Below are 10,816 nucleotides of genomic sequence, written 5' to 3'. Positions count from 1 at the left end.
AATATTAAATTTATGTTCAACTCTGTTGCAATTTCTATTTTACTGGATTTTAGTCAAAAGTATTAGTTGTGAACGCATCAAAATCTTCAATCTAATTGTAATTTTTTTTCTACATTATCATTTTCCAAATAAAGTAAAAGAATAAGTATAATTTCAGGTGTACCTATTTAGCATTATTTATATTATTCTTACTTAAACAACTGAAATTAATTATTAATAATGAAAAACTGATTTAAAAAATGAATACGGTTGCATTCCATTTAATATATTGTAAAAGTATTTGTCTGTCATGAAGAGAGTAAACTATAGTTAAAATAAATTTGACTTTATTATACATATAATACAATATATAATATTTTATGGTAAATATTACGTTTAGCGAACCCAGTTCCAATGACCTTGACCTTAACATATGTCGTCAAAGTTATTCTCCTGAGTAACCTCCGAAAGGTTTTACTCATCGGTCGTATTGTTTATTAAAAATCCACAAACCCATAAATTTTTTTGCGATTATCTCGGAACCTAAGGCCGAGCAACGGGTACATGTATGTATATGGAAAAGTTGTTCAAAATGACGTTCTTCACAACATACGTGAAAGTCCAGATCATTGGAGCTGGGTCCGCTAAACGTAATATTTACATAATAATTCCTCAACTTTATTTCTAATAAAGAAAAAATTGTAAACTCCAGCATACTTTATCCTTTATCACAAATTAAATGTGTAGGTAAGTGTTTATTGGTAATTATGTTTTCTTTGATTACCTCTTAAATGTAGCTGATCGTATATGTAATAATCACAGGTTTATTATAATATTCTACTATTATAGATAATATATATTTTTTATACTCTCTCAGTTTTATAACATTTTTACGAATACGCATGTTAACATCAGAATAAATTTATTCTTTCATTTGATATATGCAATTTATACATATACAGATTTCGGAAATTTGATATATGATTAATTTTTTATCTTGAATAAAACAAAATTATTTTTATTGTATATTTACAAAAGAAACCAATTATCACAGACAAGATATAAGGACTATACCTCGTCTGTGCTATTATCACAATTTGCTGTACGTAATAGTTCAATTTTCCCGCCTTGATTTGTCATGAATGTCATTTGTGAATATTGCTCCTAATGAAGTCATATATCTACGTTAACTATACGCAGTAAGTGATGCAAGTGTAACTGATGTAAATAAATTACAACACACCTTATATTTTACTTATTAAGCACTACAGTTATGAATTTTTCTCGCATCTCTGAATTTTTCACAATACTTGCAATGCTCCATATGATAAAAGGGTGAGTCATTTATTTTAATACGAAAAAATGCAGTTTTGTTTATATTTTGACCATTCTACGTTATAAAATGGTGTATACATTAAGTATGAACTCCAATTTTCGTTCAAATAGAAATAATATAATTACATAAGTATGACTACATAAATAAAATATAAAAATATAAATATTTAAAATATTAATATTAATATTTATTTAATATTTTTTATTTTATTTTTATATTTATTTTTTACTTTTTTTTTTATATTTAATATTTATATTTGTCCCACTTTAATTTTCGATATTATATACAATATTTCATTAGATCTCGGGAAATACTTGTTGACTTTACAACTATAGACAATGTAAATGATTGGTCGGAAATATCTGACACTGTGAGAACAGTGGGAATGTCAAAAGCTGTTTTGACATTGCAAACTACTCAAGTTTTTCAGCGTGCAATTTTTTTTACTCTTTTGAATCCACAACCGAATGGAGCTGGCTTTGCAGGAGTACGGAAGAGAACGAATTTAAATTTATTAAACTTTAAGAATATTGAAATAACTTGTAGAGGACAAGGAAGTAATGAAAATTACAAAATTGTTCTTCGACACGAAGGTCTTCATACAAATAAAGATATAACATATGAACAGACTTTCAGGGTAAACCAACATTGTATTACTTTTATATAGCATAGTCTTTCAATATAGTCTTTCAATAGTACTTATAATTTGGGATCAATGTGAACATTTTATTGATATAGGCACCAATGTCAAGTACTACATTTTCAACCGTAACATTACCTTTGGCAAATTTTAAAGCATACTATCGTGGACGAGAAGTACCAGATGCAAAGCCATTAGATACTGGGAATATTACAATGCTTGGTTTACAGGTTTATGGTGGAGTATATTCAAAAATTAAACAAAGAGGTGTATCATCATTAGAAATAGAAAATATTTCTGTATCATAACATTCATATTATTCTAAATGTAATTTACTAAAAATAACTAATATACACACAATACTTATTCTGATTTTGTAAAGATTTGATAAGTGTAAAAACAACAAATTGTATTGAAGTTTAATATTTATAAAAGTAGCTAATTTATTAAATATTACATTGATATACATAATTAAATTGAAAAGATATTAAATTTTTGTTCTTATTCTAACTTACAAATGTCAGCAAGCATATTTTAAATATGTAAGTGTAGTTTGCGGTTAATAATAATGACTTGATTATAAACAATGTAACATTTGCTTTGTAAAAGAGAATAATGAACAATTTAATGTGCTTTCAAATTACCAATCATTTAAGTAGTTTTCTTCGAGACTGCTATACAGTTTAAGATCATGGTTCAATCTGTAAATAAAATATGTATAAATATAGACGTAGTTGCAGATTTGACTAAATATGTTTTAAAATATCTGAATACTTTTAATAATATGTGTTAACATATGTAAATATAATGTTTCTTTACTTACGCTTTAAAGGCATCACCTATTTCTTGTACTTTGGATGGATGGCAAACAATTGTTGTTTTACACTCGTTTGGATCAAATAATGGTGTCAAATATTTAGTTGCCATACGACCCATATCCTCAATTTTTACTGCAGATATGCGTTGCACCATTTTCTGTGTATAATTATGCGGAACGTTTTTGAAATGCGATAACAACGAATGTTGTACTAGATCACCCACACTTTGCTCTTTTTCAATAATTTCAAAAATTAAAGAAGATTTCGCTGATTCGAAAAGTAATTTTTCCCATTTATTTTCAGTAATATGCATATTCTGTTATGAAAAAATTACAGAGTTAATGTTTTAAATAAATATTATAGTTCTGATTATTTAAATATGAGAATCTATACTTACTACAATTGATTTAGCTTCTTTGTAAGCCACAATAACATTCGTTGATCTATAGAATGACAAATATAATAATCCTTCATTTGCATTAACATAGATATTATATCCATATGAAAGACCTTGACCTCTTATAAGTTTCCACATAGGACCCTATAAAAAATATAATTTAACATACTCCAAATATATAATTTTCTTTTTACCCACCTCCAACTGTGTTAAGTATTGCAAACAAACACGCAATGGTGCTAAATCTATATGTTGGTAATTATTTATACATTGACAGCTTTGCAATAAAAATGAGGATTCTATACAGCCTAATCCTGTAATGCATCCCTTAATTGAAATTTCATTTAGAGGATTCATGAGCATCGAGTCCGGAATAATTTCAAGTCTATATAATTAAATTATGTAATTAGAATTCATACATCTACATTTTGAAAAGATAAAAATTATTTACTTAGTTTTTTCTGATGTGAGCTCAGAGAAATGAGTGGTCCACGGAAGATACACAGATGGAATTGCAGCAGTCAACTTGTCCACGTTAGTGGCTATGTACATCGTTATATTTTTAGGTGTTGTTAAAGCCTTCTTAACAATTTCAATTTCTGATATAACAAAATTTTGTTCTTCTACGTCATTTAAACGGTTTAAAACATTAGTAAGAAACTTCTGTTGTCGTAGCATACTAGATGTAAATTGATTGCTGTCTACAAGTAAAAAAATTATATTAACTTTCTGCATTCAAGAATGTGTAATTTCATGAAAAATATTTTATTACCTTTGTTATATAATAATCCTTTCATTAGATCACCTACGACTTTACTTCCTTTTCTTTTAACTTGAGCTACATCGTTTACCATTTTTGTAGCTATTATCTTCAATCTATTAGATGTTAGCTCAGTATCATATAACAATTCTTTAATCCATCTCACACCGTCGGAATACTTTTTTATCTCCAGCTAAATAATGAAATCAACCATTTAATATAATCAATGGTTATGATATTAAAATTATGTATAAACATGTATGAATTACATGTAACATCAAAATAGCACTATGACTATATGATCCACATGAAAATCTAGAAGTTTCATCAACTCCAATCCTTGTATCAGTGGTTACTGTATCCGCTTCTAATTCAGCGACTACTTCCTCATATGGAATGAGTTGTCCATTTCGCTTTACTGGGGATTCCATAATAACTTCAAGTAATAAAGGAATGTAAGGTCTGTATTTTCTTTCAATAGAGGAAGTATTCATGATAACAAACATCTGAAAACAATTTTATCGTTGCACACAAATATGATAATGTAGTTGTTTATAAATGTAATGGTATGATAATACATACGTATATGAAATTCGTGTTAACATGATCCAAGTACGTATAAAACGGTAGATTTTCTAAAACAAACCCAGAATTTTGTTCGATAGATTCTGTTGTAAAATGTTTGATATGATGAAAACTAATGAGATCAGTACTCGGTATAGGTACTGAACTTAGCATTTCATTAGGCATAGGTACCTAAAATAGATAAAAGTGAAACATCAAAAACGAGAGAAATAGATATGTATGTCTTTACTTTAAAAGAATACGTACATTATTTTTCGCAATAGCGTTTTCTAGTTCCTTTTCTTTCAGTTGTAGACCTTTGTCACCTAAATCTTTAATTTGTTTAGCTACGCGTTCCTTCTCTTTCTCAGTCAATTCATGTCGTTTTTCTAAGCTAGGAATTCCTTTAACAATTACTAGTGGAGAATCAAGCAAAAATTTTTTCAAAAGATCCAACCAAAATGATTCTGGTTCCATTTCTAATTTCTTGAGGTCTTTAATTTGGTTTGATCTTCGATCTAACTAAAAATTTTTAAAGGCTAGGAGATTGTAACAATGCAAACGTTATCTGATAAAAAGATCATAATATATCATTAAATTTACTTACATCTTCTTCTGTTTTACCATAAAGTACATGTTTAACAAGCATCATTGCAATTGCATCCTGTGGTGCTTTTTCTAAGCAACTTAATCTTTCAAGAATAGATCTATGAACAACAGTTTTCATCCGTTTTATATCGATGCCATTTTTATACACATCATTCAACGTCTTTAGCAATTGATCTTTTACTAGTGTAATTTTTGACTTTGGTACATTTTCAAATTCAAGACACAGAAGAGATACTGCATACTCGCAAGAAAAATAAGTGACATTACTAGCATATGGGTCAGCAATTTCAAGAAATTCTTTTTCTAGTGGGCTAACTGAAGTGTCTGTGAGATATTTCAATAATAAATCACAAGCGATAAAAGTATATATGTCATCAACAGATGATCCTCGCCAAGCAACATTTATTATTCCATTATCTTCGTCATCACAAGGATAAAAAACATCTATGTCTTTGCTCTCTAGAAAAGCTGGTACTGGACTTTGCCAAGGTTTATTATATAAACCTCTATTCCCCTGAAATATTATTCATGTCATATAATTTTCTGAAAACATTACTAAATTAAGATATAAACAATTTCATTTACATACTTTTGACAAAATTTTTTGTTCTATAGGTTGCAAAGCATTGAATACATCAGCATGTTTTATTTGGCCAACTATTATCAGGGTTAAATTTTCAGGCCTATAAAAGTCTTTATGGTATTGCTTTACTTTTTCATTATTAGTACTTTCTCTAAGATTCTTCAATGCCCCTATGAAAATACAATAGTTTCTTTTAGAGAGCATAACTCAGGGCACCAAAAAGAATGTAATCTAATCAAAATTAAACCAAAAATGTAAGAGAATAGGAAAGGATGCAATAAATAAAGTATAATAGAGCATGGCAGAGTAAGTGTGAGTGAGAGTGTGTGTGTGTGAGAGAGAGGGAGAAAATGAACGAACAGAATGTATGGATAAGATAGTTTTGTAAATATAGGATGTTGTAAACCAAATCCAATTCTTAGCTGTAACGCTGAACAAAGCAATATTATTACAACAGTTTCTTTTGTATAAAAGTTATTTTTCATGCGGTAATGTATTACATACAAACAAAAAATTTAAATAAATAGATATATCTTACCTCCAACAAGGGATTTATAACCGCAATGACCAGGGAAAATTGCACGAACTAGTTCTGTATATACTAAATATTCACCTATATTTTCTTTGCCTTGCATTTCACAATATACTACACCTGCATCTTCACCTTCACCATTTATATGATGTACTTCTGTAATATAAGCTGAATCCTATTCAAGTATTAAAAAAATATTAATAAACAAATCGCATTGATAAGTATAGTTTAAATATTTGCATTATAACATTAATTATTAAATTAACTTACTGTAAGCGTTGGATAAAGTATATGTTCAAGATATACAGGCATTAAGGATAAGAATCCTTCACTCCCAGCAGTTGTCATAGTATAATATGTGAAATCAACGAACGTTGCTGCATTGGTTCCAGACGCCAAACATCTATTTGCCCATAAATCTAAAACACCTTTGTATGGATAATCTTCGCTACCCAAAAAAACAAGATGTTCCAATGTGTGAGGTAACCCATCATCATTGTGTGCTTCAGTGGCTAAATTTCAAGCACATTGTAAATGTATAAATATTAAGTAAGAATATATTGTAATAAATTCATATTTTTAAAAAATATGATGAATACGATAGCAAAAAAAAATTACCACAGCCAAAGTAGCCAGACACAACAGGTCCATCAACTTCTGCTATAGAAATAGTAATTCCAGAATTTGTAGATTTATAAACATATACCGGTATTGTATCATCAGTTTTAACGGAACATATGAGTTGAAACCCGCCCATATTTTCTCTAGGTGAACTATCAACAGGCGCCATGTTAAATTCTACTTTTTCCGATATTCGAAGCGATCCAGCTGCGATAACTGCGAATGTATGACAATACGTAAATTGCTTAAATTTTCAAGAGGGCGTTACAAACACTACGTATATGTAGGTAATTAAGTACCAATGGTTAGAACACTCGTCTCGTTACTCAACTTATGAACTCATCCAGACTCTATACCAATATAGTATAATTGTACTTTCATATATGTATACGGGATCATCGTATACGGTACGAATGTATATATACGGAGGAATGAGAAGGCCGAAAAGTTTTTCTAGTACAATATTGTACACATAAGTACATATATGTGTGTGTGTGTATTCATGAAATTTATATATGCGTACATACTTGAAATATAGTATTACCACAGAAGAGGTATAAGGATAGACCTATCATCTTATGGGACTTCGTGTCCGATGTTCTGAAATATCGACCGTTCAAAAAATCAGAGGTTTTGGTATGCCCTCTACGATTTAGAGTGGTGAGTTTAGGAATTATATTGAATCACAGGTATCGAAGGCGTAGTTGCCAAACCACATCGGAGAATATTCGTCGCATAGTTGCCAATTTACTGTTACTGCCGTGTAATGCACAGCGCGTATTTCGGCTATTTTCCAAGTTACAGTTGCAATTCTGGAAAAGTAAACGAAACGAGATATTACATGATTAATTCAACCTGAATATTTCATCTTTGTTTAAGTACAATGCTTTCTGTTTCTATACTCATTTTAAAGCTAAATAAATGCTTTTTCAATTTATATAAATAAACTTTTATTTATTGATAGTAAACATAATAATAATTCTTGTTGAAAATTGAAATACCTATTTAACGCTATTTTTATCTTGAAATTGATTTATATGAACTGTTGTTGGCTCCTTTGAACGTTCTGCTATCAAATATAATTTTGAAAAGGACGGAAAAATATTCAAAAGATTGTCAACAAAAATTTTAATGACAGCTGTTATGCGAGGTTCCATATTAGTTACAAGTTGCAGCGTGTCTGTTATTATATGTGAACATTACATATACACTTATTAGTTCTTTTTTCCAAATATTTTCATAAGTTGTGCCAGAACTTATTAATTATAAACAATAAATCTGTATAAAATTCTGTTTATTGCTGATCTGACTTATCGTTAAATCGTAAAAGCATACAGGAGTTCAGATTTAGTTGATCTCTTACCATTATTGTTATCAGTTTTGAAGTAATTGTTTAGCAATAATAACAATATCGATAATAATTATCGATAATAACAGACATGCCGCAACTTGTAACGAATATAGAACCTCGCATAACAACTGTAATTAAAATATTTTTTTTTAGAAAATTGTATTTGATAACAAAAGGTTCAAAGAAGCCAACAACAGTTTATATGAATCAATTTCAAGATATAAATAGCGCTAAATAGGTATTTAAATTTTCAACAACAATTATTATTTTGTTTACTATCAATAAATAAAAGTTGTAAGGTAAAGGATTGCGGTGGTTGCGGAATGACAGGAGTCGGAATATCTGGAGACATAGGATATATTTTTCCAAACACGTTAGTACAAAGGATGAGGTGATAGGTTTTGTTATAAAATAGATTCTTTCAAAAGAGTGAGAGACAAAGCTAGCAACGATTAATTTAGGAAAAGATTTTATATAATACGTGATACCACCATCGGGCGTCCGCGGTTTATTTCAACCGTACTCTCCCTCTGGGAATACGACGACGACGCGGTTTCGCCTGTTTTCTCATGTCCGATCGGCGGCCGGCCTTCATGGCCGTCCTCTCCGAAACGTCTCAGGCGGCCAGGAAGCTACCCTGTTCTTTCCTCTCGGCGGGCGGCCGGCCTTCATGGCCGTCCTCTCATGTATCCAGAGAGGCGTCCAGGTGCAACTCCTGTCCTCTCCTGGGCTGCTGGGCGTCCGATAGCATTGCTTCGTACTCCCCCATCCTGTGGGCGGCCGTGGTCTTACTCGTCCCCTCCCACAGGTGCAGCTCTGCTGCTGGGCGTCCGATAGCATTGCTTCGTACTCTCCCATCCTGTAGGCGGCCGTGGTCTTACCTCGTCCTCTCCTACAGGTGCAGCAAGAGTGCTTGCTCCGCTGTAATCTACCGATATTTATATGGACTCGTTGCTACCTTTATCAATAACGCGTTACTAGGGGTCTAGAAGGTTCCAGACCCCGCGGTTCCCCTTGAACCGCCGGCCACGCTGCCTCGGCGCAATTCTTCTGTTACATCGGGGGGTGACGAGGGGTCTTGACGCTTTATTGTTTCCTCGTCGCGTTACAAAGTTTATTTATATATATTGAAAAAGCATTTATTCTGCTTTAAATGAGTATAGAAACAATTTAGATTAAAAATGATAAAAAATAATTCCTCTCCATAAAAAAATACTACTTAATTTAAATAATAATAATTTTATGTAATTTAAAATAAAATGAAATAAGAAGAATACGCTTATGTACAAGATTTAATGAAAATTTATGATATAGACGTAACGGTTATTTAAATTTTAATTAAGCTTATTATTTACACGAAAAAGGTATACTTTTTTTTCTTTAAGTAAGAGGAGGAAAGTGCCTTACGCACATCCCAGAATGGTGTAGTGTGGGGCTCAGGTAGCAGATTTTTGGCGTACCTAGACCCACTAAAAACCTGGCCTCACCCGGGACACCACGTTTTTCACCGACATTTCATGAGATAAAACGCGAAGCCGCAGGTTGCCGCAGTTGAATTTTGGATTTATTATTTACTTAGACATCTACAAACGTGTTTTTAGCATGCGCACGTTGGCACACGTTGGCGCAAGAGAGATATCACTTTTTAAACTTCATTAACGTTGCTCTTTTCCACGTTTAATGGCATTACATGTAAAACTACTCGAAGAAATTAAAAATAAATAGTTTCCACGATTGTTTCCGAGTCTTAGTACTCGAAGTAAGCCAGGAAAAAAAATATTTTTCGTATTTCTATTTTTACAGGCGCATACGGTTTCTTCAAACATGCGCTTGAGTTCATTCTGAAACCTAGGTATGCTTAGCATGGCCGAATTTAATTCATTTTTATGGAATTGCCGAATTTGATTCATCCTTGAAACGTGTTGATTTAATCCCCTACTAGTCAAAAATATAACAAATTTCATTTTATAAGACACTTGAAAATATGGAGTTTTAGCCGCTCGCAGACCACTGTGCGGCGGAGTAAGGGTACCGACTTTTATAGCCAATTCGCCTGTGAAATTCCGCAATCGTTGGGCCTTCGGTCAAAATATACCTGCAGCCTTTTTAAACTGTGAATCCTTGAAGCTGGAGTTTCCCTCGTCGTCTTTGGTAGCTCTGAAAAGAGCTTATTTTGAAAGAAGAGCTGTCCGCAAAGATTATTCCACATAATTCTGGCAATATTAATATTCTGCGGTTGTTGGGCCTTCGGTCAAAATATATCTGCAACCTTTTTAAACTGTGGATCATTAAAGTAATCGAAGCTAGAATTTCCCTCGTCGTTTGTGGTAGCTCTGAAAAGATCTGGTTTTGAAAGAAGAGCTATCCGCAAAGATTATTCTACATAATTCTGGCAATAATGATACTCAAGGATAAAATGAGAAAATCATAAATGTTCTTTGCACCAAGAACATTTAAGTACAACTACATTTGAGCAATGGAAACACGTTAGACCATCTAATTTTGTAAAGCGAACTCTACGGGATTTTCAAATTCTCCTGGCCGCTCTTCTATATATCCACTGCGGAACCAAGCATATTGAAACAGCCGTTTATAACGCGCAGCTTATAATTGGTTGTGGATTAAT

The 10,816-nt window shown here is 31.6% G+C and overlaps 2 protein-coding genes across 2 annotated transcripts; one reads left to right on the top strand and one right to left on the bottom strand.

The window, feature by feature from the left end:
* Positions 1–1,150: 1,150 nt before the first annotated feature.
* LOC143353123 (uncharacterized) lies at positions 1,151–2,327 on the top strand. Its single transcript, XM_076786196.1, has 3 exons — positions 1,151–1,314; positions 1,616–1,952; positions 2,054–2,327. Exons 1-3 carry the CDS (start codon positions 1,253–1,255, stop codon positions 2,261–2,263), a joined length of 609 nt encoding a protein of 202 aa, XP_076642311.1. The 5' UTR covers positions 1,151–1,252; the 3' UTR covers positions 2,264–2,327.
* A 46-nt stretch (positions 2,328–2,373) lies between these two features.
* Positions 2,374–7,184, bottom strand: LOC143353122 (uncharacterized protein C05D11.1). Its single transcript, XM_076786195.1, has 15 exons — positions 7,139–7,184; positions 6,837–7,055; positions 6,489–6,730; positions 6,225–6,393; positions 5,693–5,856; positions 5,102–5,617; positions 4,762–5,016; positions 4,513–4,686; positions 4,200–4,436; positions 3,943–4,123; positions 3,622–3,871; positions 3,369–3,555; positions 3,171–3,314; positions 2,779–3,089; positions 2,374–2,656 (listed from the first exon to the last, which is right to left on the bottom strand). The coding sequence occupies exons 2-15, from the start codon at positions 7,006–7,008 to the stop codon at positions 2,596–2,598; spliced, it is 3,063 nt and encodes a 1,020-aa protein (XP_076642310.1). The 5' UTR covers positions 7,009–7,055; positions 7,139–7,184; the 3' UTR covers positions 2,374–2,595.
* Between the last annotated feature and the right edge of the window lie 3,632 nt (positions 7,185–10,816).

The sequence above is a fragment of the Halictus rubicundus genome, chromosome 4 (genome assembly GCF_050948215.1).
Source record: "Halictus rubicundus isolate RS-2024b chromosome 4, iyHalRubi1_principal, whole genome shotgun sequence".
Classification (NCBI taxonomy): Eukaryota; Metazoa; Arthropoda; class Insecta; order Hymenoptera; family Halictidae; genus Halictus; species Halictus rubicundus.
The sequence above is the reverse complement of the archived record's forward strand: the minus strand, read 5'-3'. Positions and strand labels throughout refer to the sequence as shown.

Excerpts from the sequence above, each read along its gene's own strand:
- LOC143353123 (XM_076786196.1), top strand. The coding sequence starts at position 1,253 with ATGAATTTTTCTCGCATCTCTGAATTTTTCACAATACTTGCAATGCTC. Across the intron at positions 1,315-1,615 it reads ATGCTCCATATGATAAAAGG|ATCTCGGGAAATACTTGTTG; the intron begins GTGAGTCATTTA and ends ATATTTCATTAG. Across the intron at positions 1,953-2,053 it reads CATATGAACAGACTTTCAGG|GCACCAATGTCAAGTACTAC; the intron begins GTAAACCAACAT and ends TTATTGATATAG.
- LOC143353122 (XM_076786195.1), bottom strand. The coding sequence starts at position 7,008 with ATGGCGCCTGTTGATAGTTCACCTAGAGAAAATATGGGCGGGTTTCAA. Across the intron at positions 6,394-6,488 it reads TACTTTATCCAACGCTTACA|GATTCAGCTTATATTACAGA; the intron begins GTAAGTTAATTT and ends ATACTTGAATAG. Across the intron at positions 3,090-3,170 it reads AAGAAGCTAAATCAATTGTA|AATATGCATATTACTGAAAA; the intron begins GTAAGTATAGAT and ends TTTTCATAACAG.